Source organism: Agelaius phoeniceus, chromosome 26 (assembly GCF_051311805.1).
Source record: "Agelaius phoeniceus isolate bAgePho1 chromosome 26, bAgePho1.hap1, whole genome shotgun sequence".
Lineage (NCBI taxonomy): Eukaryota > Metazoa > Chordata > Aves > Passeriformes > Icteridae > Agelaius > Agelaius phoeniceus.
The window spans coordinates 3,357,227-3,383,659 of NC_135290.1; the positions used below are offsets into that span (position 1 = coordinate 3,357,227).

General features: G+C 54.1%; 1 protein-coding gene across 2 annotated transcripts; it reads left to right on the forward strand.

Moving 5' to 3' along the window:
* Positions 1 to 138: 138 nt before the first annotated feature.
* On the forward strand, positions 139 to 26,234 carry PLXDC1 (plexin domain containing 1). 2 transcript variants are annotated; one of them, XM_077190825.1, is made up of 14 exons: positions 139 to 294; positions 1,486 to 1,610; positions 4,182 to 4,325; positions 5,419 to 5,488; positions 6,649 to 6,771; positions 7,559 to 7,677; positions 7,798 to 7,897; positions 9,735 to 9,830; positions 11,427 to 11,508; positions 15,852 to 15,909; positions 18,761 to 18,896; positions 23,148 to 23,183; positions 24,338 to 24,492; positions 26,095 to 26,234. In XM_077190825.1, exons 1-14 carry the CDS (start codon positions 240 to 242, stop codon positions 26,212 to 26,214), a joined length of 1,419 nt encoding a protein of 472 aa, XP_077046940.1. In that variant the 5' UTR covers positions 139 to 239; the 3' UTR covers positions 26,215 to 26,234. The 2 variants fall into 2 exon arrangements, with proteins under 2 accessions (XP_077046940.1, XP_077046941.1); XM_077190826.1 differs by lacking the exon at positions 23,148 to 23,183.
* The last annotated feature ends 199 nt before the right edge of the window (positions 26,235 to 26,433 follow it).

A 26,433-nucleotide genomic window follows, 5' to 3' on the forward strand; every position in this document is an offset into this window, starting at 1 on the left:
GGGGGTGGAGGAACATTCCCGAAGCGCCTGAGCGCACGAGGGTCCTGCTGCCGGTTCTGGCTCCATCCCTTCCTTTCCTTTCCCTTTTCCCTTCCCATCCCAGCCCTTCCCAATTCCATCCCCACCCCCGGGCCCGCCCCCGGCCCCGCCCGGCTCCGGCTCCGGCTCCGGCTCCGCTCGGTGCGCGGCTCCCGGGGGTCCCGGCCCATGGCGGGGCGCTGAGCCCCCCGACCCCCACCATGCTCTGGGGGGGCTTCCTCCTGCTCTGCCTGCTCCAAGGGGCGCTGGGCGCAGGTACGGGGGCCTGGGGGGGCTGAGGGTGCAGGGGGGTCCCGGCCGTGCCCTGGGGGTCTGTCCGGGGGTCTGTGTGTCCTCCCTCTGCTGTGCTTTGGGGGTCTCTCCGTTCCCACGGGTGGGGGTCCTGCTCCCCTCCCGCCCCAAAATCTCCGCGGCCAAATGGAGGTGCCCGGACCCCCCATCTGTGCTGGGCAGCGCTGGGATAGAGCGGGGAGGGGGCTGTTCCTGCTGCTGGGGGGGTCCCCACGCAGGATTCCCCGCTCCCCTCCCCGCCTGGCACGGCTGGCGCTGTCCTGGCTGGGGCTGAGATTTTGGGGAGCCTTCGGGGTGGGGGGGGGCGATCTCTGCTCTCTGGGACACCCCAGCCCTGCCCGCACTGTGCCCCCTGTGCCCCCCAGGGATGGCCAATGTGACCCCCCCGGCACAGAACCCCCCCTCTGCCCCTGCGTCCAGCCCAGCCCCGCTCCCCCCGTGCCTCAGTTTCCCCTCCCGGAGACCTGGCAGCAGAACCCAGCCCCGGGAGCTCATTAGGCAGCAATTAGCAATTAAATCCCATGGGGTGGCGGTGGGACCCCGCTCCCCCGGGCTGGGGGGGCTGTGCCGTGTCCCCGTTTGGGGACAGACGTCCCGGCTGTGTCCCCGCCGTGGGCAAGCTGCCGTCCCCACCGCCCCCGCCCGCGCCGCGCTGCCAGAACCCTCCTGATTCTCGGCAGATTTGGTCCCAAATGCCTTTTTTATCCTCCCCCCCCACTCCCCAGCCGTGTTTCCGGCCTCCGCGGGGCTGGGGCGATGCGTGCAGGGCGGGATGGAGGCGGATTTTGGCTCCTTGGGACCTGCCCTGACACCCGGAGCCCGTCCCAGCCTGGGATGCTTGGGGACATCGAGGGCACGGCCACGCTGGTGCCACATTAGTGTCACACTGGTGCCACACTGGTGTCACTTCACCCTCGCTGAGGTCGCGCTGGTGCTTGGGGAGCTGCCACTGCCATTTGCGGGTGCTGTCCCCAGCTGTCCCCTCCTGGCCGCGGTCGCTGTCACCTGTCCCTGTCCCTGCCGCCACCCCGGCCCCTTCCCCGCCTCTCCATCCCTTCTCACGGAGGCTCAGCCGCCTCAAACTCGTGTCACCGCCTTGCTGGGGGACCCGACTGCCCCCGGGGGTGCCACTGACCCCTCCCCGTGTGTCCCCAGGACGCCCCCCCGGCAGCGAGGGACGGAGCGCCCGGGGCGCGGCCGAGGGGACCCGCATCAGCCAGGACCTGGGGGGCGGCAGCCTGGCCATCGACACCCTGCCCGCCAACGAGACCCGCATCGTGGTGAGCGTCCCCGTGTCCATGGCCGGATCCATGGCCGGATCCCTGCCCCGATCCCTGCCCCGGACCCCCGCCCGGACCTGCTCCAGAGCTGTCCCCAGTGCGGCTCCGGTTCCGCTGTGGGGATGGATCCCACATCCCACAGGGGATAATTACACCCCAGAGAGGATAATTACACCCAGAGTGGGTAATTACACCCAGAGTGGGTAATCACAGCCTCGGGATCGCCCGGACCCCCGCCCGGATCTGTGCCCCGACCCCCGAACCGGGCCCGATCCCGATCCCCTCCCACCCCCAGAGCTGTCCCCAGTCCGGCTCCAGTTCCGTGTGGGGATGGATCCACATCCCACAAGGGATAATTACACCCCAGAGTGGATAATTACACCCATAGGGGATTATTACAGCCCCGGGATCCCCCCGACCCCCGCCCGGATGTGTTCCCCGGACCCTGCTCCTGACCCCAGAGCTGTCCCCAGTCCGGCTCCGGTCCCGCTGTGGGACTGGATCCCACATCCCACAGGGGATAATTACACCCCATAGGGGATAATTACACCCATAGGGGATAATTACGGCCCGGGGATCGCCCCGACCCCCGCCCGGACCTTCTCCCGACCCCGAACCGGGCCCGATCCCGATCCCCTCCCACCCCCAGAGCTGTCCCCAGTCCAGCCCCAGTTCCGTGTGGGGCTGGATCCCACATCCCGCAGGGGATAATTACACCCCAGAGTGGACAATTACATCCCACAGGGGATAAATACACTCCAGAGGGGATAATTACACCCATAGGGGATAATTACAACCCCGGGATCGCCCCGACCCCCGCCCGGATCCCAGCCCCGGCCTGGATCTGTGCTCCGGACCCGCTCTTGTCTCCAGTCCAGTTCCAGTTCCGTGTGGGGCTGGATCCCACATCCCACAGGGGATAATTACACCCCAGGGTGGCTAATTACACCCAGGGTGGCTAATTACAGCCCCGGGATCCCTCCCAGCCCTGCCCGTGCTTCGCGGTGCGGGTGACACGCGGGGACAACGCCGCTGTCCCCCGGTGTCGAGGGGGCTCCTCCGTTCAGTGTCACCTTGTGGGACACCTCCCCCGGCTCTCCCGGCCTAATTAGCCGCCCTCAATTAGCTCCGGGTTATTTGTGGCAGCCGCGGGAGTTCCCTGTGCTCTCAGAGGGGGGTGGGAGGGGTTTTTGGAGGACGGTGACACGTCCCGCTGGTTTTGGTGGCGCTCAGGGGACAAAGTGGCTTCTTTCACTCTGCTCCAGCTCATCCTTCAGGGATGGAGAGCAGCCATGAAAAATCCCAGTGTGGAAATGTTTAAAAATACCCCCAAACCACCAGTGACGTTTTGGAGATGCTGGGGAACCACAGGGAGGGTGTGATGGTGCTTGAGGAGGGAAAAGCAGCAATTTCCTGGGAAATTTTTGGGATCTGCCCATGGACTGGGGCCACGGACAAGGTCACAGGTGCATCTCACACTGTGCAAGGCCTGGAAGGGTTTTTCCCGTCTCCTCCCAAAATACCCCAAGTTTGGGGGTATTTGAATAATATTGAGTGATAAAATAAATAATAAAATCCCACCAAACTTGGGGCGTTTTATTATTTATTTCATTATTTAATATTATTGAAATTTTATTATTTAATGAACAATTTTTTCCACTTTTCTCCAAAAAACATTTTCTCCCAAACCAATTAAAAAAACACCAAACAATTAAACCTACTTTCCAAAAAACCCTCCAAAAATTCTCTCCCACACTTACCCTAAACTAAACCAAATACATTATCCCAGATTTTCCCTGGGTTTTTCCTGGGTCTATCTGGATTTTTTTGGGGTTTGTCCTGGATTTATCCTGGGTTTTTCCTGGGTTTATCCCGGATTTTTCCAGGATTTTTCCCAGATTTTTTCTGTATTTGTCCCGGTTTTTCCCTGGATTTATCCCAGGTTTTTCCCTGGATTTATCCCAGGTTTTTTTCTGGATTTATCACAGATTTTTTCTGTATTTATCCCGGTTTTTCCCTGGATTTATCCCAGGTTTTTCCCTGGATTTATCCCAGATTTTTTCTGGATTTATTCCAAATTTTCCCTGGATTTATCCCAGGTTTTTCCCTGGATTTATCCCACATTTTTTCTGGATTTATCCCAGATTTTTTCTGTATTTATCCTGGCTTTTTCCTGGATTTATCCCAGATTTTCCCTGGATTTATCCCAAATTTTCCCTGGATTTGTCCCGAATTTTCCCTGGATTTATCCCAGGTTTTCCCCTGGATTTTCCCTAGATTTTTCCTGGGTTTCTCCCAGATTTTCCCTGGATTTTTTCCTGGATTTATCCCTACTTTTCCACACTGGATTTATCCTGAATTTATCCCAGATTTATCCATGCTATCCAGGATTTTTCCCGGATTTTTCCCGGATTTTTCCCGGATTTTTCCCGGATTTATCCCAGATTTAGCCCAGATTTATCCCACATTTTGCCCTGATTTTCCCTGGATTTGTCCCTGCTTGGTGTCGGGCGCCCTCCCACCCCGGGGTCACCCGGTGCCACCCTGTCCCCGTGTCCCCTGTCCCCGCAGGAGGACAACCACAGCTATTACGTGTCGCGCTTCTACGGCCCGGGGGACGCGCGGCGCCGCGGGCTCTGGGTGGACCTGGCGGCCGCCAACGGGAGCCACGTCAGGGTGCACGGGATCCTCTCCAACACGCACCGGCAGGCCTCGGTGAGCCCCGGCTGCCCCTGGGTGTCCCCGTGTCCCCTCGGTGAGCCCCGGCTGCCCCTGGGTGTCCCCGTGTCCCCTCGGTGAGCCCCGGCTGCCCCTGGGTGTCCCTGTGTCCCCTCGGTGAGCCCCGGGTGTCCCCTGTCCCCTGGGTGAGTCCCGGGTGTCCCCTGTCCCCTCGGTGAGCCCTGGGTGTCCTTGTGTCCTCTGGGTGAGCCCTGTGCTGTCCCGTGTCTCCTGGGTGAGTCCCCCACTGTCCTCGTGTCCCCTTGGTGAGCCTCAGGTGTCCCCTGTCCCCTGGGTGAGCCCTGTGCTGTCCCGTGTCCCCACACCCAGCGGGGGTGGCCCAGGGAGCCCCATGCTGTCCCTGTGTCCCCTGGGTGAGCCCTGGGTGTCCCTGTGTCCCCTCGGTCAGCCCTGGGTGTCCCCATGTCCCCTCGGTGTCCTTGTGTCCCCTGGGTGAGCCCTGTGCTGTCCCGTGTCTCCTGGGTGAGCCCCGGGTGTCCTCATGTCCCCTTGGTGAGCCTCAGGTGTCCCCTGTCCCCTGCGTGAGCCCTGGGTGAGCCCCCCACTGTCCTTGTGTCCCGTGGTGAGCCCCAGGTGTCCCCGTGTCCCCTCGGTCAGCCTGGGGTGTCCCCTGTCCCCTGGGTGAGCTCTGGCTGTCCCCAAGTCCCCACACCCAGCGGGGGTGGCCCAGGGAGCCCCACGCTGTCCCTGTGTCCCCTCGGTGAGCCCCAGGTGTCCCCTCTCCCCTGGGTGAGCCCCCCCCCGTCCTCGTGTCCCCTGGGTGAGCCCTGCGCTGTCCCGTGTCCCCACACCCAGCAGGGTTGGCCCAGGGAGCCCCGGGTGTCCCTGTGTCCCCTGGGTGAGCCCCAGGTGTCCCCAGGGTGAGCCCCGGGTGTCCCCGTGTCCCCAGGGGCACTGGGGAGCCCTGTGACAGGTTGGGGAAGTTTCAGAGTTTAGAAAATGTTTGGGGCCTCCTGCTCATCCCAGGGACGAAGGAACCTGCAGGGTCCCTCTCTCTCCCTCCCGTCTCTCCCCGTTCCCAGAGTTTTCCCAAGGGATGATTGTGTCTCTCCCTGGCTCCATCCCACAGAGGATTGTCCTGTCCTTTGACTTCCCCTTCTACGGCCACCTCCTGCGGCAGGTCACCATCGCCACCGGCGGTGAGCGGGGCCAGACACGGCACCCATGGGGTGGGATGGACGTGAAGGGATGGGATCCATGGGATGGACAGGATGGGATGGGATCCATGGGATGGACAGGATGGGATCCACGGGATGGGATCCATGGGATGGGATGGACAGGATGGGATCCATGGGATCAATGGGATGGTATTCATGGGATGGACAGGATAGGATGGGTGGGATCCACAGAATGGGATGGGATGGGATCCATGGGATGGGTTCCATGGGATGGAATCCATGGGATCCATGGGATGGGTTCCATGGGATGGAATCCATGGGATGGGATCTATGGGTTCCATGGGATGGGATGGGATGGGATCCATGGGACAGGATCCATGGGATGGGATGGACAGGATGGGATGGGATCAATGGGATCCATGGGATGGGATCTATGGGTTCCATGGGATAGGATCCATGGGACAGGATCCATGGGATGGACAGGATTGGATAGGAAGGGATGGGACAGGATGGGATGGACAGGATGGGATGGGATCCAAGGAATCCATGGGATGGGATCCATGGGATGGGATGGGATCCACGGGATGGGATCGATGGGATGGGATGGGGTCCATGGGATGGGATTGATGGGATGGGATGGGGTCCATGGGATGGGATGGGATCCACGGGATGGGATCGATGGGATGGGATGGGGTCCATGGGATGGGATGGGATCCATGGGACGGGATCAATGGGATGGGATGGGGTCCATGGGATGGGATGGGATCCACGGGATGGGATCTATGGGATGGGATGGGGTCCATGGGATGGGATCTATGGGATGGGATGGGGTCCATGGGATGGGATGGGATCCACGGGACGGGATCGATGGGATGGGATGGGGTCCATGGGATGGGATGGACAGGACTGGACAGGATGGGCTGCAATGTGATGCCCACAGCAGGGCCTGGACACAGCTCTGGTGCTGGCTCTATCCTCATGCCCCATCCCTGAGCCCCAGGGAGCTCAGAGATCGGGGTCCAGCCCTTCCAACCCCTCCCTGCACCCCAAATCTCCTTGGGCAGTCAGCAGCTGCTGCTCCTGGAGGGCACAGCGGGGTCAGAGGGGAAATCCAGAGGGGCATAAAGAGGGATGGGTGAGGCAGGAAGGAGGGAGGTGAGCTTCACCCTCTGCCCGCTCAGGTTTTATCTTCACGGGGGACGTCATCCACCGCATGCTCACGGCCACCCAGTACATCGCGCCCCTCATGGCCAACTTCAACCCCAGCTACTCCCGAAATTCCACCGTGCAGTACCTGGACAACGGTGAGAGCAGCTCCCCCTGCTCCTCCCTCAGCCAGGTGGGCTGGAGACCCTCCTGTGTCAGCTCTGCTCAGCCCAGCTCTGTCACCTGTGACCCTGTTCACAGGGGTCTGAGGATGAGGGAAGAGACGAGGATCTGACTCCACGTTTCAGAAGGCTTGATTTATTATTTTATGATATATATTCTATTAAAACTATACTAAAAGAATAGAAGAAAAGGTTTCATCAGAAGGCTGGCTAAGAACAGAATAAAAAAGAATGATAACAAAGGCCTTTGGCTTAGACACTCTGTCTGATCCAGCTGGGCTGTGATTGGCCATTCATTAGAAACAATCAACATGAGCCCAATCCCAGATGCACCTGTTGCATTCCACAGCAGCAGATAACCATTGGTTACATTTTGTTCCTGAGGCCTCTCAGCTTCTCAAGAGGAAAAATCTTAAAGAAAAGATTTTTCATAAAAGATGTCTATGACAGTCACCCCTGAGGCAGGAACGGATCAGGAGATCCCTCTCTCCCCATCCCTCTCTCTCCCCATCCCTCTCTCTCCCCATCCCTCTCTCCCCATCCCTCTCTCCCCATCCCTCTCTCTCCCCATCCCTCTCTCTCCCCATCCCTCTCTCTCCCCATCCCTCTCTCTCCCCATCCCTCTCTCCCCATCCCCCTCTCTCCCCATCCCTCTCTCCCCATCCCGTTTTGCTCTGCTCCCAGTGGATGCTGCAGGTTGGGTGGTGGAGGTTGGATGGAGCAGGGGCAGAGGGAAGGGCTGAGCAGCTGTGGTCGCCCCCAGGGACGGTGTTTGTGGTGCAGTGGGACAAGGTTTACCTGCAGGGCAAGGAGGACATGGGCAGCTTCACCTTCCAGGCCGCGCTGCACAGCAGCGGGAGGATCGTCTTCGGCTACAAGGAGGTGAGGGGACGGGGCAGGAGGGTCCCTGTGGGGCTGGGAGTGGCTTGGACATCGCTGGATGTGTCCCCCCCTGTGTCCCACCCTGTGTCCCACCCTGTGTCCCCCCCTGTGTCCGGGCAGATCCCGGTGCCAGTCCTGCAGATCAGCGCCAGCCAGCACCCGGTGAAGGCCGGGCTCTCCGACGCCTTCATGGTGCTCAACCCCGCTCCTGACGTGCCTGGTGAGTCCCTGGGGCAGCTGATCCCACAGGGAGAGGGCTGGGGTCCTCATCTTGGGGGATTTCAGGGTGGGAGGATGCCCTGCTTGGATTCCCAGCGAGTGTGAGGAGGGCTGTGGGGTTTGCCTGCCCCTCGTGTTCCCTGTGACCCTGTTTGGGATCCCTTTTTGGGGTCTCTCTTGGGATCCCTTTTTGGGATCTCCTTTTGGGATGCCTTTTTGGGATCCCCTTTTGGGATTCCCTTTTGGAATCCCCTTTTGGCATCCCTTTTTGGGATCCCCTTTTGGGATCTCTTTTTGAGATCTCTTTTTTGGGATCTCTTTTTTGGCATCCCTTTTTGGCATCCCCTTTTGGGATTCCCTTTTGGAATCCCCTTTTGGCATCCCTTTCTGGGATCCCTTTTCGGCATCCCTTTTTGGCATCCCTTTTTGGCATCCCCTTTTGGGACCCCCTCTCTGCGATCCCTTTCTGGGATCCCCTTTTGGGATCCCCTTTTTGGGGTGCGTCTCCCCATGGCCTCATGCTTAGGCTGGAGCTTTGCCCAGTCCACAACCTCCAGGAGCTTTTCCCTGATTCCCAGCGGGTGAGGAAGAGGAGGGAAATCCAATCCTTCCTCAGTTCCAAAGGGGTGAGGCAGGAGGAGATTTCTGGGGGGAAGCGGCTGCAGGAGCCCTGGGAGCTCGGGGTGGTGCCTTGGGAAGGCTGAGCTGGAACTGAGGCCAGAATTACAGAATAAAGCAGGGATTTATTCAAAGCATCTCCTCCATGGATCCACCTTGGGCAGCACCAGAGCCCGGCCAGGGCTGCACCCAAAATGAACCAAAATGGTCACAAAATGAACCCAAAATGAACCAAAACAGTCACAAAACGAACCCAAATGGTCCCAAAATGCACGACCACTCATGAGGTCTCACTTTTATAAGCTCTGCTCCATTTGCATCTTGCAGTTCATTGTCCCATTCCAGCTCCAGCCCCTGCAGTTCCATCCTTGTTTTTCTCTCTCCAGCCCACGGTGTTTGTGCTCTTGGGCTGAGATTTGGATCATTTGTCCTTGGTGCCCAGCTGGAGCAGGAATTGTTTTGTCTCCCTGCTCTGTGCACAGAGCTCAGCATCCCCTGATAGAAGCCCAGAGCCACCCACTAAAGCAGCACAGAATCTAAAAATTATAAAAACTAAAACCTGAGGCATCAGGGGGAGTGAGTCAGAGCCCAGTGATGTTTGTTTGGAGCTGTTTGGGAGCGGCTCAGGGCTGGAGCCGGGCCTGGGCTGGGCTGGGATGGGAAGGGAAGGGATGGGATGGGAAGGGATGGGATGGGATGGGATGGGATGGGATGGGATGGGAAGGGAAGGGATGGGATGGGATGGGCAGGGCAGGCTCCGAGCCCCTCCTGTGCCCTGGCACCTCCCAGCCTGTTGGATGAAGTTTTTTTCTGGCCCAGAGATGGGACAACTGAGAGGGATTTAAAAAACTTTTATTCTGTTTTCACTCTGGTGTGAAGGGTGAGACAATACAGATGTCATCATTAACTCCATCACAATCAGAAGCCAATTATTTCCTAATTCCAACACGTTATAAGTGGTTTTTTGGCTTTTTTTCAGTTTTCCCCTTAATGGACAGGTGACACAATAACCCCAACCCACCCTCACTCCTGGCAGCTTTTGAGAATTTCCTACAAATTCCTACAAATCCCAGCCCAGCCCTCCTGCAAGGGCACAACCCCACACCTGGGGCCCCCTTTCCCTTTCAGCAGCTTCCCCAGAGCCTGGCCCAGCCCTGGGCAGGGCGGTTTAAGCCTTGCAGGGGTTTTAAGCCCGGTTTAAAGCCCAGGCTCTGTCTCAGAGTCGCGGCGCCGCACGATCTATGAGTACCACCGTGTGGAGCTGGACACCAGCAGGATCAGCAGCCTGTCCGCTGTGGAGTTCACCCCGCTGCCCAGTGAGTGCCCCAAATGCCACCCCAAACCCCAGCAGCCTCTGAACTCCAGCCTGGGGAGGCGGCCAAGGCAGGCCTGGGGGTGCTGGGGGGCAATGTCGCCCATCTCCCGGGGTTTGGGGTCTGGGGGGCCAGGGAGGGAGGGGGTGATGGCAGCAGGGAGCAGCTCAGCACCACCCTGGGGAGCAGCTCAGCCCATCCTGGGGAGGAGCTCAGCACCACCCTGGGGTCTCCAGCCCATCCTGGGGTCCCTGGGGTGCAGTTCAGCCCATCCTGGGGTCCCCAGCTCAGCCCCACCCTGGGGTCTCCAGCCCATCCTGGGGTCCCCAGCTCAGCCTGTCCTGGGGTCTTCAGACCATCCTGGGGTTCCTGGGGAGGCGCTCACCCCATCCTGGGTCCCCAGCTCAGCCCCACCCTGGGGTCTCCAGCCCATCCTAAGGTCCCCAGGCGTCAGCTCAGCCCATCCTGGGGTCCCTGGGGTGCAGTTCACCCCATCCTGGGGTCTCCAGCCCATCCTGGGGTCCCTGGGGAGGAGCTCAGCCCCACCCTGGGGTCTCCAGCCCATCCTGGGGTTCCTGGGGTCCCCAGCTCACCCCTACCCTGGGGTCTCCAGGGATCAGCTCACCCCATCCTGGGGTCCCTGGGGAGGCGCTCACTCCATTCTGGAGTCCCCAGCTCAGCCCATCCTGGGGTCTCCAGCCCATCCTGGGGTCCCTGGGGTGCAGCTCAGCCCCACCCTGGGGTCTCCAGCCCATCCTAAGGTCCTTAGGCATCAGCTCACCCCATCCTGGGGTTCCTGGGGAGGCGCTCACACTGTCCTGGGGTCCCCAGCTCAGCCTGTCCTGGGGTCTCCAGCCTGTCCTGGGGTCCCTGGGGAGGAGCTCAGCCCCACCCTGGGGTCTCCAGCCCATTCTGGGGTTCCTGGGGTCCCCAGCTCAGCCCATCCTGGGGTCCCCAGCTCAGCCCACCCTGGGGTCTCCAGCCCGTCCTGGGGTCCCTGAGGTGCAGCTCACCCCTACCCTGGGGTCTCCAGGGATCAGCTCACCCCATCCTGGGGTCCCTGGGGAGGCGCTCACTCCATTCTGGAGTCCCCAGCTCATCCTGTCCTGGGGTCTCCAGCCCATCCTGGAGTCCCTGGGTTGCAGCTCACCCCTACCCTGGGGTCTCCAGCCCATCCTAAGGTCCTTAGGCATCAGCTCACCCCATCCTGGGGTTCCTGGGGAGGTGCTCACACTGTCCTGGGGTCCCCAGCTCACCCCACCCTGTGGTCTCCAGCCTGTCCTGGGGTCCCTGGGGTGCAGCTCGCCCCATCCTGGGGTCCCTGGGGTGCAGCTCAGCCCCATCCTGGGGTCTCCAGCCCATTCTGGGGTCCCTGGGGTGCAGCTCAGCCCATCCTGGGGTCCCCAGCTCAGCCCATCCTGGGGTCCCCAGCTCAGCCCATCCTGGGGTCTCCAGCCCATCCTGGGGCCCCCAGGGAGCAGCTGGCCCTGTCCTGAGCGATGCTTGGGAAATTTGAGTTTCTCTCTGTGGCCAGGGAGCTGCCCCAGCCTGGCTGGAGCCTCTCCCCTCTCCCCTCTCTCCTCTCTCTGTTTTCTGCAGCCTGCCTGCAGCACCAGAGCTGTGAAACGTGCCTGAGCTCAGAACTGACCTTCAACTGCAGCTGGTGCCACGTCCTGCAGAGGTGCTGCCACCGTCCCCTCCCCTGCCTGCTGCCCCGTGCCCTTCCCATCCTTTTTTTGGGATAATTTCTCCTTTTTTTTGTTGTTTTTCGGGTGCTGAGGTGCTGCTCTTGGCCCCACACTTGTGCTTCAGCCGTGACCTGATCTCCAATTCCAAGCCACTCCAAGGCTGCATTTCCTGGGGTTTTTTTACTCCTGGAACAAGCTGGGACCTGAGGCAGGGGCTCAGATTTTTGTCAGGGAGCTTAAAAATGAGGGAAATTTCTCCTGCCTTGTGCTGGGATCAGTGGGAGTGCAGGGCAGGGAGGGGACAGCGTTGGGGACACCCCTCAGTTGTGGGACAGCCCCTGCCCGTCAGGAATGGGGCCAGCAAAGCCCCATTTGTGTGGGGGTGGAAATTTCTGATTTTTTGGGCTTGGCTGGAGGACGTGGAGCCGTCCCTGCTCTCCTCCAGCTCGGGCAGGGCTGTGCAGAGCAGATTTAATGAGATTGAGCCGGGCTTTATTGGGAGCTGGTGGCAGGGGAGGGGACCCAGTGACACAGATCCTGTGCCGTGCAAACCCCGCTCTGCTGAGGGCGCCTGCCACCCCCTGCCCGTCCCCTGAGCCACCCCAAAGCAGCTCTGGGCTCCCTGTGACGCCCCCGAGCAGGGTGGTGGCACTTGGCAGCCACGGTGGCTCCGTGGCAAGGGGACGTTCTTGTCCTGGTGTGGCTTTGGTGACAAAACCGGAGCCTGGGTTCGCTTTGGGCTGAGCTTTGCTCAGACCTTTCCTTGTCCCCAGTTCCAGGCTTTGGCAAACGGGATTTTGCCAGATCCTGGAATGGTTTGGGCTGGAAGAGACCCCAGAGTCCCTCCAGGGCCACCCCAGGGCCACCAGGGCCACCAGGGCCACCAGGGCCAGCTCCCCCCGTGCCAGGGTGCGCCAGGGGCACTGCCAGGGACACAGGGGCGGCCACGGCTGCGCTGGGAGCCCCATCCCAGCCCTTTCCCACCTCCTTTAACCCTTTCCCACCTCCTTTAACCCTTTCCCACCTCCTTTAACCCTTTCTCACCCCCTTTAACCCTTTCCCTCTTCCTTTAACCCTTTCCCACCCCCTTTAACCCTTTTCCACCTCCTTTAACCCTTTCCCTCTTCCTTTAACCCTTTCTCACCCCCTTTAACCCTTTCCCACCTCCTTTAACCCTTTCCCACCCCCTTTAACCCTTTCCCACCTCCTTTAACCCTTTCTCACCCCCTTTAACCCTTTCCACCCCCTTTAACCCTTTCCCACCTCCTTTAACCCTTTCCCACTTCTTTTAACACTTTCTCACCCTCCTCTAACCCTTTTTCATCCTGTTTAACCCTATTTCACCCCCTTTAACCCTTTCTCACCCTCCTTTAACCCTTTCCATCCTCTTTAACCCTTTCTCGCTTCCTTTAACTCTTTCTCACCCTCTTTAACCCTTTCTCGCCCTCTTTAACCCCTATTTCACCCTCCTTTAACCCTTTCTCACCCTCCTTCAACCATTTTCCACCCTCTTTCACTCCTTTTCACCCTCCTTAACCCCTTTTCACCCTCATGTAACCCTTTCTCACCCTCTTTAACCCTATTTCAGCCTCTTTGATCCTTTTCCACCCTCCTTTAACCCCTTTTCACCCTCTTTAACCCCTTTTCACCCTTTTAAACCCTTTTCCACCCCCTTTAACCCCTATTTCAGTCCCTTTAACCCCTTTCCACCCTCCTTTAACCCTTTCTCACCCTCTTTAACAATTTTCCACCATCTTTAACCCCTTTTCACCCTCATGTAACCCTTTTTCACCCCTTTAACCCCTATTTCACCCCCTTTAACCCCTATTTCACCTCCTTTAACCCCCTTTCACCTCCTTTAACCCTTTCTCACCCTCTTTAACAATTTTCCACCCTCTTTAACCCCTTTTCAGTCTCTTTAACCCTTTCTCACCCTTTTAAACCCTTTCCCACCCCCTTTAATCCCTAATTCACCCCCTTTAACCCCTTTCTCACCCTCTTTAACCGTTTTCCACCCTCTTTAACCCCTTTTCACCCTCTTTAACCCTTTTTCATCCTTTTAACCCCTATTTCAGCCCCTTTAACCCCTTTCCACCCTCTTTAACCCTTTTAACCCCTATTTCACCCTCCTTTAACCCTTTCTCACCCAGCTGCTGTTGCTGGGGTTCACTCCTGTCCCCCCTGGCTGCCAGCCCCACATCCCCGGGGACAGCTCAGCTTCCCAGTGGGAATCCCAGCGGGCAGGAATGTTCTGGAAATGCGGAGCTGGAGCAGGAGGGTCAGCCCTGTCAACCCCTGGCTTCCAGAAAATGAGAGGAAAATGGTTCTGTTTCTCCAAAGCATCCAGATCTGGTGCTGCAGATCCTCCCCAGAGAGCTCCAGCCTTGGAGCTGAGATCCCAACCTCGTGATTCCAACCCCAGCTCCCTCCTAAATAACAAAATCTGTATTTTTATTTATTTATTTATTTATTTATTTATTTATTTATTTTAACCTCTTCTGAGCCCATAATTGTGACAGGAACCGGACCCGAAGCAAAGATCTCAGATGTTTCTTTGTGGTTTCTCCTTTCCCTGGTGGTGGGCAAATGGATTTTTGCAGGGATTGTTTGGGGTTTGAGCCTTTCCAAAGGTCAGAGCCGGGCTCCATCCCCTGTTCCTGCAGGGAATTCTCGGGCTGGTGTTTGCCTGATGTCATCTGGAGCTCCTGCAGTGTTTTTCCTGTGCAGATGTTGCTGGAAGGAGCCCAGGGAACCTCGTGGGTCTCACAGCCTTGCCCTGGCACCGAGTCCGGGGAGTGGAAACTCAAACTCAGCCCAGGCCTCTCTCCTCATTTCCCCTCTCCTTTTCCCCTGATTTCCCCTCTCCTTTTCTCCTCATTTCCCCTCTCATTTTCCCCAGTTTTCCCTCTCCTTTTCTCCTGATTCCCCCTCTCCTTTTCTCCTCATTTCCCTCTTCTTTTCTCCTGGTTTCCCCTCTAATTTTTCCTGATTTTTCCCTTTCCTTTTCTCCCAATTTCCTCTCTCCGTTCCCCTGATTTTCCCTCTCTTTTCTCCTCATTTCCCCCCTCCCTTTGCCTGTTTTTCCTCTCCTTTTCTCCTCATTTCCCCTCTCCTTTTCTCCCAATTTCCCCTCTCCTTTTCTGCTGATTTTCCCCTCTCATTTTCCCCAGTTTTCCCTCTCCTTTTCTCCTGATTCCCCCTCTCATTTTCTCCCCATTTCCCTCTCCTTTCTTCTCATTTCTCTCTCTTTCTCTTCCAATTTCCCCTCTCCATTTCTCCTTATTTCCCCTCTCCTTTTCTCCTCATTTCCCTCTTCTTTTCTTCTGGTTTCCCCTCTAATTTTTCCTGATTTTTCCCTCTCCTTTTCTCCCAATTTCCCCTCTCCTTTTCTCCTGTTTTCCCTCTCATTTTCTCCTCATTTCCCCTCTCCATTTCCCCTGATTTTTTCTCTCCTCTCCTCATTTCCCCTCTCCTTTTCTCCTCATTTCCCCTCTCATTTTCTGCTGATTTTCCCCTCTCATTTTCTCCCCATTTCCCCTCTCCTTTCTTCTAATTTCTCTCCCCTTCTCTTCCAATTTCCCCTCTCCTTTTCTCCTCATTTCCCCTCTCCTTTTCTCCTCATTTCCCTCTTCTTTTCTCCTGGTTTCCCCTCTCATTTTTCCTGATTTTCCCCTCTCCTTTTCTCCTGATTTTTCCCTCTCCTTTCCCCCCTCATTTTCCTCTCATTTTCTCCTCATTCCCCCTCTCTTTTCTCCCCATTTCCCTCTCCTTTCTCTTCATTTCTCTCTCCTTATCTTTCAATTCCCCCTCTCCTTTTTTCCTGATTTTCCTCTCCTTTTCTCCTGATTTCCCCTCTCCTTTTGGCTATCAGTTTTAGCCACACCATGCTGTAAATGCCTTAAAGATAATAATCTAAAATTACCCCTTGTGGCTCCTACTACAATGCAACTAATATACTATAATATACTATAATATAATATACTATAATATAATATACTATAATATAATATACTATAATATAATATACTATAATATAATATAATATATTTTTATATTTTATATATATATATATATATAAAATATTTTATTATATAAAATTGTTCTATTTCTCCAATCTATCCAGTTTTCTTTTCCAGGCCACCTTTTGAAACTTGTTTCTAATTTCATTTTTCTCTCAACGATGTCTGCCCTATTCAATATCATTTCTATATCAACATTTCTCATCTCAAAGTTTATATATAAATGTACATTCTGGGAACCTTTTGTTGAGTTTTAAACATTTCCTATTTCCCATTTCCCACGACCTGGCCCTGGATAATCCTGATTTTCCCCACAGGTGCTCCAGTGGCTTCGACCGGTACCGGGAGGAGTGGCTGAGCTACGGCTGCGGCCAGGTGGGCACAGAGAGTCCCAGGCCCAAAAATCCCAGTCCCAATCCCAAAAAATCCCAATAAATCCCAGTCCCAGGCCCAAAAAATCCCAGTCCCAGTCAATCCCAGTCCCAAAAAATCCCAGTCCCAATCCTAGCCCCAATCCCAATTAATCCCAGTCCCAGACCCAAAAAGTCCCAATCCCAATAAATCCCAGTCCCAATCCCAAAAAATCCCAATAAATCCCAGTCCCAGGCCCAAAAAATCCCAGTCCCAGTCAATCCCAGTCCCAAAAAATCCCAGTCCCAATCCTAGCCCCAATCCCAATTAATCCCAGTCCCAGACCCAAAAAGTCCCAATCCCAATAAATCCCAGTCCCAATCCCAAAAAATCCCAATAAATCCCAGTCCCGGTCCCAATAAATCCCAATAAATCCCAGTCCCAATCCTAGCCCAAATCCCAAAAAATCCCCGTCCCAAAAAATCCCAGTCCAAATCCCAAAAAATCCCAATAAATCCCAGTCCCAGGCCCAAAAAGTCCCAGTCCCAGTCAATCCCAGTCCCAAAAAATCCCAGTCCCAATCCTAGCCCCAATCCCAATTAATCCCAGTCCCAATCCCAAAAAATCCCAATCCCAATAAATCCCAGTCCCGGTCCCAATAAATCCCAATAAATCCCAGTCCCAATCCTAGCCCAAATCCCAAAAAATCCCAGTCCCAAAAAAATCCCAGTCCAAATCCCAAAAAATCCCCGTCCCAAAAAATCCCAGTCCCAATAAATCCAATAAATCCCAGTCCCAGTCCCAATAAGTCCCAGTCCCAAAAAATCACAGTCCCAATCCCAATAAATCCCAATAAATCCCAGTCCCAATAAATCCCAATGAATCCCAGTCCCAATCCTAGCCCCAGTCCCAATGAATCCCAGTCCCAGTCCCAATGAATCCCAGTCCCAGTCCCAATGAATCCCAGTCCCAATCCCAGTCCCAATCAATCCCAATCCAAATCAATCCCAATCCAAATCAATCCCAATCCCAATCAGTCTCAGTCCCAGTCCCTTCCTGAGGGCAGGGAATGGGGTTGAGCCACATGAACTCCATGGCCCAGCTCAGTGAATGGCTGTGGGACCCACGGTGCTCTGGATTGGGCTGAGCATCCCTCAGGGTTTCCCTTTATTCCTTTAAGACATCCCTTGGGATTTCCCCTTCTTCCCTTTAGATATCCCTTGGGACTTCCCTTTGGATTTCCCTTTTTCCCCTTTAGATAACCCTGTATTCCCTTCAGATACCCCTTTATTCCCTTTGGATATCCCTTTGGATATCCCTTTATTCCCTTTAGATATTCCCCTGTAGCTCATTCTTTATTGCCCTTAAATATCCCTTTATTCCCTTTACATCCCTTTATTCCCTTTATTCCCTTTATTTTTCCTTTATTCCTATTTTCCCCTTTATTCCCATTATTCCCTTTATTCCCCTTTCCCCCCATTATTCCCTTTATTCCTGTTATTCCCATATTTCCCATTATTCCCATTTTTTCTTTTAGTCCCGTTATTCCCATTTTCCCCCATTTCCCCCCATTTTCCCCTTATTCCCATTTTTCCTTTTAGTCCCGTTACTCCCATTTTTCCTTTATTCCCATTTTTCCCTTTCCCCCATTATTCCCTTTATTCCCATTATTCCCATATTTCCCATTATTCCCATTTTTAATTTTAGTCCCGTTATTCCCATTTTTTCCTTTATTCCAATTTTCCCCCATTTTCCACCATTTTCCCCCATTTTCCCCCATTTTCCCCTTATTCCCATTTTTCCTTTTAGTCCTGTTATTCCCATTTTTTCTTTATTCCCATTTTTCCCTTTTCCCACATTTTCTCCTTATTCCCATTATTCCCATTTTTCCTTTTAGTCCCGTTACTCCCATTTTCCCTTTATTCCCATTTTCCCCTTATTCCCATTATTCCCATTTTCCCTTTATTCCCGTTATTCCCCCTCCTCCTGGAGCATGACTCTTACTCACTGCAGGCAGGAAGGAACGAGCCCTGTTTGTGTCCCTGGGAGCAAAAACTCACAAGGATCAGCTCTGACCAAACAACATCTGCTTCTGCTTTGGCCTTTTCTCTTTTTTTTTTTTTTCCCTTTCTTCTCTTTTTTTTTTTTTTAATTTATTTTGTTCCTTATTTTTGTTTGCTTTTTGTGGCTTTTGCTTGTTTGCTTCGATTTTGATGGGGTTTTTTTATTTGGGGTTTTTGTTTTGTTTTTCTCTGGTTTGGTTTGGGGGTTTTTTTTTTTTGGTTTTTTTTTTTTTTTTGGTGGTTTTTTTTTTTGGGTGATTTTTTAGTGATTTTATTCGACTTTTCTACTGAAAATTCAGCTTTATTTCACCAGACCCTTTGAGGTCACTGGACCCACATGGAGTCACCCTGAGGTGCATGAAGGATTTGTCCCAGGATTTGTCCCCAGGATTTGTCCCAGGATTTGTCCCCAGGATTTGTCCCAGGATTTGTCCCAGGATTTGTCCCCAGGGTTTGTCCCCAGGGTTTGTCCCAGGGTTTGTCCCAGGATTTGTCCCAGGATTTGTCCCAGGGTTTGTCCCCAGGATTTGTCCCAGGATTTGTCCCAGGATTTGTCCCAGGGTTTGTCCCAGGGTTTGTCCCCAGGATTTGCCCTAGGATTTGTCACTTGTCCTGCTGAAATCCTTCCCAAATTTTCCTCCCCTTCTCCTCCCTCTGGGTCACTTCTGTGTTCGAACTTCAGTGTTTGACCCCGCAGAGCCCTCCTGGAATTCCTGCTGGGCAGAACCAGCTCCAAATTCTCCTTTTAACCCAAATTCTCCTTTTAACCCAAATTCTCCTTTTAACCCAAATTCTCCGTTTTTCCCCCCCAGTCGGATGAAAGGACCTGTGAGGATCTGGCGGAGGGCGGCCGCTACTCGGCGCCCCCGGGCAGCTCCGTGTCGGTGTCACCCGGCGCTGTCACCTCCCCCACGGCCTCGCTCTTCCTCGACAGCCTCACCACCGAAGGTGGGTCCTGGACAGGTGACCCTGGCCCTGGGGGTGTCCCTGGATGGGTGACCCTGGCCCTGGGGGTGTCCCTGGATGGGTGACCCCAGCCCTGAGCCATGGGAAGGGGATCCTTGAACCCTGGGGTGTTCCTGGACAGGTGACCCCAGCCCTGGGAAGGGGATCCCCATCCTTGATCCCAATCCCTGGACAGGTGACCCCAGCCCTGAGAGTGTCCCTGGACAGGTGACCCTGGCCCTGGGGATGTCCCTGGATGGGTGACCCCAGCCCTGGGGGTGTCCCTGGCCAGGTGACCCTGCACAACTGAGCCCTAGGAAGGGGATCCCTGAACCCTGAGGGTGTCCCTGGACAGGTGACCCCAGCCCTGAGGGTGTCCCTGGATGGGTGACCCCGGCCCTGGGGGTGTCCCTGGACAGGTGACCCTGCACCCCTGAGCCCTGGACAGGTGATCCCCATCCTTGATCCCAATCCCTGGAGAGGTGACCCCGGCCTTGGGGGTGTTTCTGGACAGGTGACCCCACATCCCTGAGCCCTGGGAAGGGGATCCCTGAGCTCTGGGCAGGTGATGCCCCATCCCTGATCCCAATCCCTGAATGGATGATCCCCCATCCATGATCCTGTTCCCTGTGACAGGAAATCCCATACTTGATCCTGACCCCTGCACAGGTGCCCACCCATCCCTACTCCCTGGGAGAAGTGATCCCCACGCCCCCAAACCCAGTCCCCAGACAGGTGACTCCCTGACCCTGACCCCTGGACAGGTCTTTCACCTCCTCAAAAAGCAAATCCAAATGCAAGTAAACACCAGATGGGTTTTGGAGCAGAATCCTGGAATGGTTTGGGTGGGAAGGGACCTTAAATCCCATCCAGTCCCACGGGCAGGGACACCTCCCACCATCCCAGGTGCTCCAAACCCCAATGTCCAGCCTGGCCTTGGACAGGGATCCAGGGGCAGCCACAGCTGCTCTGGGAATTCCACCCCAGCCCCTCCCCACCCAAAATCTTCCCCAAATCCCAAATCCGTTTCTCCTCCTGGATCTGTGAAGTTCTGCAGTCCCAGGAGGATTTGGGTTGGAAGGGACCTCACAGCTCATCCCATCCCCAGGGCAGGGACCCCTCCCACCATCCCAGGGCGCCCAAACCCCGTCCTTGGGCAGGGCTGAGAACAGGAGATGATGGCAAGGGCAGCCAAGAGGTGACACCCGGGGCAGTGAGGCACGCTGGGAAGAGTTTGGGGGTTTTTCCAGCTTTTTTTACTCAATTTTGAAGCTCAGCGAGCAACCAAGCCCTAGTGGGGAGAATCCTTGGGATCCTAAAGGGGTCAATCCCAGAGGGAGGGGTTGGGATTTCACTGGTGCCAGGAGTCTCAGCCTGGAATTCCCGCGGTGATCGCTCATTTCTTGGGATTGCTGCTCCACAAAAAGCCCCGATCTCCCCTGGAGACCGCCGGGATCCAAAGCTCCATAATCCCATTAACGCGGGGCCGGCTCCGCCGATCCTGGCGCAGGTAGCGCCGCAGTTTGGCTGCTTAATAGTCCCTAACGCAAAGTGCTAATTAGGATAAATAGAAAGGAGCGCTGGTAATTGTCCTTCAGCGCCGGGAAGGAGCTGGGTGGGGGAACGAGCTCCTCTCCTGCCTGGCAGGGCTGACTTTGAAAGGAGCAATTAAAGGCAGGGAGGGAGGGGAGGGTTGGAACTCCGCCACGAGATTGTTTTCCAGCCCATCGCTGGCTCTTGGAAAAAAGGAGCAAGAGGCTCTGTGTGACACAGAGCATGAAGTTAATTTGTGATCTTGGAAGGGAGCAAACGGCAGCTGCAGCGGGAGGAGAGCGGGGAACAGCAGAGGAGCAGCTCCACCCGAGAGGGGAGCCGGCCCTCGGTGTCCTGTCCAACCAGCCCTGTTCCCTGGATCTGTGTCCTGTCCAACCATCCCAGATCCCTGGATCTGTGTCCTGTCCAACCAGCCCAGATCCCTGGATCTGTGTCTTCTCCATCCAGCCCTGTTCTCTGGATCCATGTCCTGTCCAACCAGCCCTGTTCCCTGGATCTGTGTCCTGTCCAACCATCCCGGATCCCTGGATCCGTGTCCTGTCCAACCAGCCCAGATCCCTGGATCTGTGTCCTGTCCAACCAGGCAGGATCCCTGGATCTGTGTCCTGTCCAACCAGCCCTGTTCCCTGGATCCGTGTCCTGTCCAACCAGTCCTGTTCCCTGGATCTGTGTCCTGTCCAACCATCCCAGATCCCTGGATCTGTGTCCTGTCCAACCAGGCAGGATCCCTGGATCCGTGTCCTGTCCAACCATCCCAGATCCCTGGATCTGTGTCCTGTCCAACCAGCCCAGATCCCTGGATCTGTGTCCTGTCCAACCAGCCCAGATCCCTGGATCTGTGTCCTGTCCAACCAGGCAGGATCCCTGGATCTGTGTCCTGTCCAACCAGCCCGGATCCCTGGATCTGTGTCTTCTCCAACCAGCCCGGATCCCTGGATCTGTGTCTTCTCCAACCAGCCCTGTTCCCTGGATCCATGTCCTGTCCAACCAGGCAGGATCCCCGGATCCACATCCTTTCCACCAGCCCAGATCCCTGGGTCCACCTCCTCACTTTTGAGGATGCTCAAAATCCACTTCCCAAATCCCAAATAAACCCACAGGATGCTCAAAACCCCCTTCCATTCCTTGGCTCATTCTGGAAGGACCAAGATCTACCAGACCAGGCTTTGTCCCTCAACAGGCTCCACATGATCGCTCTCACCAGAAATCCTGATCCAGAATTCCCAGGGCTTGGCTTGGATTCCAAACCCCGATCCAGAATTCCTGGATCTCTTGTCTTCTCCAGCCAGTCCAGATCCCTGGATCTGAGTCCTCTTCAACCAGCCCAGATCCCTGGATCCACATCTTTCCCACCAGCCAGGATCCCTGGATCTGTGTCTTCTCCAGCCAGTCCAGATCCCTGGATCCGTGTCCTCCCCACCGTTCTGCTCTCCTGGATCCGTGTCCTTCCCAGCCTGTCAGGTTCTGTGGATCCACATCCTTCACCAGCCCAGATCCCTGTGTCCTTCCCAGTCAGCCCAGATTGGTGGATCTGCATCTGTCCCACCATCCCAGATCCCTGGATCTGTGTCTTGTCCCACCATCCCAGATCCCTGGATCCACATCTTTCCCACCAGCCAGGATCCCTGGATCTGTGTCTTCTCCATCCAGCCCAGATCCCTGGATCCTCATCTTTCCCACCATCCCAGATCCCTGGATCCCTGTCCTCCCCAGCCAGCCCCGTTTTTGGATCCACATCCTCCCCAGCCCTTCCAGCCCCCTGGTTCTGCTCCTGGATCAGGGTTTGGAATCCAAGCCAAGCCCTGGGAATTCTGGATCGGGGTTTGGAATTCAAGCCCTGGGAATTCTGTATCAGGTTTTGGAAGCCAAGCCAAACCTTGGGAATTCTGGATCAAGATTTGGAGGCTGAGCCCTCGGAATTCTGGATCAGGGTTTGGAATCCAAGCCAAGCCCTGGGAATTCTGGATCAGGGTTTGGAATTCAAGCCCTGGGAATTCTGGATCAGGGTTTGGAATTCAAGCCCTGGGAATTCTGGATCAGGGTTTGGAATCCAAGCCCTGGGAATTCTGGATCGGGGTTTGTGGTGAGAGCGATCATGTGGAGCCTGTTGAGGGACAAAGCCTGGTCTGGTGGATCCTGGTCCTTCCAGAATGAGCCAAGGAATGGAAGGGGATTTTGAGCATCCTGTGGGTTTATTTGGGATTTGGGAAGTGGATTTTGAGCATCCTGTGGGTTGATTTGGGATTTGGGAAGTGGATTTTGAGCATCCTGTGGGTTTATTTGGGATTTGGGAAGTGGATTTTGAGCATCTGTGGGTTTATTTGGGATTTGGGAAGTGGATTTTGAGCACACTGTGGGTTGATTTGAGATTTGGGAAGCAGTTTTTGAGCATCCTGTGGATGTTTTTGGGTGCAGATTCCACAGGCTGAGCAGGGACACCCAGTGTTGGATCCAAGCTCCCACGGGGAGCAGAACAACCCCTCGAGCCCTTCCTGGGGACATTTGTGCCCCAGGTGCCACCTCAGAGAAGGAGCCCACACCCCACACCCTGCTCAGCCCCCAGCCTTTTCCTGGTGCTTCCCTTTCCCACAGAGATTTAAAACTGCCCAGAGATCCCATCCTGGGGGGAGGAATTGGGTGGGAAGCACCAGGATATCACTGAAAGCCGATTTTCTGTTTTGCTGTGTTTTCTCCTCTCAGATGACACCAAACTCAACCAGTTTGCAGGAGGAGAGGGTAAGGAAGGCCTTTGTCCCTCTCCCTGCTCCAGGGAAACTCAGAATTCCCTGGGTTGGGGTACACGGGGCTGTGGGGAGCACAGGGACCCCAGAGTGATCAATTCCTGTTGTCCTCACCCCAAATAGTGCAGTTCGAGCCAGTGAAAAAAGCTGGGAATGCTGTGTTATCCCAATGAGATTTTTTATTGTCTGAATTATTTTATTATTTTTTGTTTTAATTACATTTTTATTATATTTTATGATATTTTATTGTTATTGATTTATGTGGTTTTGATTTAGGGGTTTTTGTTACTAATTATTATATTATATAACATATAATATATATTATTATAGTAATCATTATATTATTATTTTATTATTGATTCTTTTTATTACTATGGGTTTTTTATTTATTAGTGAAAAGAGTTATAGTTATACTTAGTATAGGGCTTTTTTTAAAACTTTTTTTTTGGTAATATTTTGTGATTTGGATAAGAACAAATACTTGAATAAATTTAATAATGTATTTTTTAATTTGTAAATTTTAAAATTTTGTCATTTTAAATTTTTAATTTTGTAAATGTCACTAATTTTTAATTTTAAATCTTTCATTTTGTAAATGTCACTAATTTTTAATTTTAAATCTTTAATTTTGTAAATTTCACTAATTTTTAATTTTAAATTTTATAAATATTTTTAAATTTTAAATTTCATTTAATGCATTTTAAGAAATTTTTAATTTTAAGTTTTGTACATAATTTTGTATTTTAAATTTTGAATTTTATAAACGTTAAGCATTTTTAAATTTTAAATGTTGTAAATAGTATTAGATTTTAAATTTTGTAAATGTTTTTATATTTTAAATTTTGTAAATAGTTTTAAATTTTAAATTTTGTAAATGTTTTTATATTTTAAATTTTGTAAATAGTTCTAAATTTTAAATTTTGTAAATGTTTTTAAATTTTAAATTTTGTAAATGTTTTTAAATTTTAAATTTTGTAAATGTTTTTATATTTTAAATTTTGTAAATAGTTTTAGATTTTAAATTTTGTAAATAGTTTTAGATTTTAAATTTTAAATTTTGTAAATATTTTTAAGTTTTAAATTTTGTAAATTAAACCAAAATTAATGTAACAATTTTCTGAAAGCCTCCTGACCTTTGCTATCCCCCAGGGAGCAGCCTGCCCTCTCGGGGCGCGGGTGCCCCGATCCCCACGGGCACCGTGGTTGGCATCGTGGTGGCCGTGCTGGTGCTGGCCGGGGCCATCCTGGCCGGGATCTACATCAGCGGCCACCCCACGTCCAGCGCCGCCCTCTTCTTCATCGAGGTGAGCCAGCAGCTCAGCCCTGCCCGGGGAATCATCCCATCCTCCTCATCCTCCCCCTCTCCTGGCTCTGGGTCCTCCTCAGCCAGCCCAGATCCCTCAGTCTGTGATCCTGGATCTGCGTCCTCCCCACCATCTCAGATCCCTGGATCTGCGTCCTCTCCACCACCTCAGATCCCTGGATCTGTGTCCTCCCCACCATCTCAGATCCCTGGATCTCAGTCCTTCCCCCATCTCAGATCCCTGGATCTGTGTTCTCTCCACCACCTCGGATCCCTGGATCTGTGTCCTCCCCACCACCTCAGATCCCTGGATCTGTGTCCTCTCCCCCATCTCAGATCCCTGGATCTGTGTTCTCTCCACCACCTCGGATCCCTGGATCTGTGTTCTCTCCACCACCTCGGATCCCTGGATCTGTGTCCTCCCCACCACCTCAGATCCCTCATCTGCATCCTCTCCCCCATCTCAGATCCCTGGATCTGCATCCTCTCCACCATCTCAGATCCCTGGATCTCAGTCCTTCCCCCATCTCAGATCCCTGGATCTGTGTCTTTCCCCCCATCTCAGATCCCTGGATCTGTGTCCTCTCCACCATCTCAGATCCCTGGATCCACATCCCCTCCACCCAAGATCCCTGGATCTGTGTCTTTCCCCCATCTTAGATCCCTGGATCCGTGATCTTGGATCTGTGTCCTCTCCACCACCCCAGATCCCTCAATCTGTGCCCTTCCCCTATCTCAGATCCCTGGATCCACATCCTCCCCATCTCAGATCCCTGGATCCATGTCCCTCCCACCATCTCAGATCCCTGGATCTGTGATCCTGGATCCTGGATCTGTGTCCTTCCCCTGTCTCAAATCCCTGGATCTGTGATCCTGGATCTGTGTCCTCTCCACCGTCTCAGATCCCTGGATCCATGATCCTGGATCTGTGTCCTTCCCCATCTCAGATCCCTCAATCTGTGATCCTGGATCTGTGTCCTCTCCACCACCTCAGATCCCTGGATCTGTGTCTTTCCCCCCATCTCAGATCCCTGGATCCATTTCCTTCCCATCCAGTGAGATCCATGCGTTCCTAAGAATCCTTTTGAAGCATGAAACAACATTTTAAAATTCACTTTTATCACTGAAAATGCTCACACTGACAGTGCCTTTTGTGCCCAGGACTCTTTCCCTCATTATTTTCCCCCCATTCTTTTTCCCCTCATTCTTTTTCCCCTCATTCTTTTTCCCCTCATTCTTTTTCCCCTCATTCTTTTCCCCCCATTCTTTTCCCCCCATTCTTTTCCCCCCATTCTTTTTCCCCTATTCTTTTTCCCCCATTCTTTTTCCCCATTTTCCCCCCATTTTCCTCCCATTTTCCCCCATTTTTCCCATTATTCTCCCCCATCATTTTCTCCCCATCATTTTTCCCCCCCATTTTCCCCATTATTTTCCCCCACCATTTTCCCCCCATTTTTCTCCCCATTTGCCCCCCATTTTCCCCCATCATTTCCCCCCCATTTTCCCCCGTTATTTTCCCCCATTATTTCCCCCATTTTCCCAGCAGGAATTGGGGCTCGGGGCCCTGTCCCAGCCGCTCACCTGCCCCTGTTTCTGTCCCCAGCGGCGGCCGCACCGCTGGCCCGCCATGAAATTCCGGAACCACGGCAACCACGGCTCCTACGCCGAGGTGGAGGCGGCCAGCCAGGAAAAGGAGGGGTTTGTGGAGGCCGAGCAGTGCTGAGCGCTTCTCCTGGGGAATCCATCCCGAGGGATCCGTCCTGAGGAATCCATCCCAAGGAATCCTGAGGGATCCATCCCAAGGAATCCTGAGGGATCCATCCCAAGGAATCCTGACAAATCCTGAGGGATCCATCCTGAGGAATCCCAAGGAATTCATCCTGACGAATCCTGACAAATCCCAAGGAATCCATCGCGAGGAATCCATCGCGAGGAATCCCAA

What these genes read in the sequence shown, in the direction of transcription:
- PLXDC1 (XM_077190825.1), top strand. Translation starts at nt 240, where the DNA reads ATGCTCTGGGGGGGCTTCCTCCTGCTCTGCCTGCTCCAAGGGGCGCTG. An exon ending in TCGTCTTCGGCTACAAGGAG is followed by an intron (nt 7,678 to 7,797) that starts GTGAGGGGACGG and finishes GTGTCCGGGCAG; the next exon opens with ATCCCGGTGCCAGTCCTGCA. An exon ending in GGAGTTCACCCCGCTGCCCA is followed by an intron (nt 9,831 to 11,426) that starts GTGAGTGCCCCA and finishes TGTTTTCTGCAG; the next exon opens with CCTGCCTGCAGCACCAGAGC.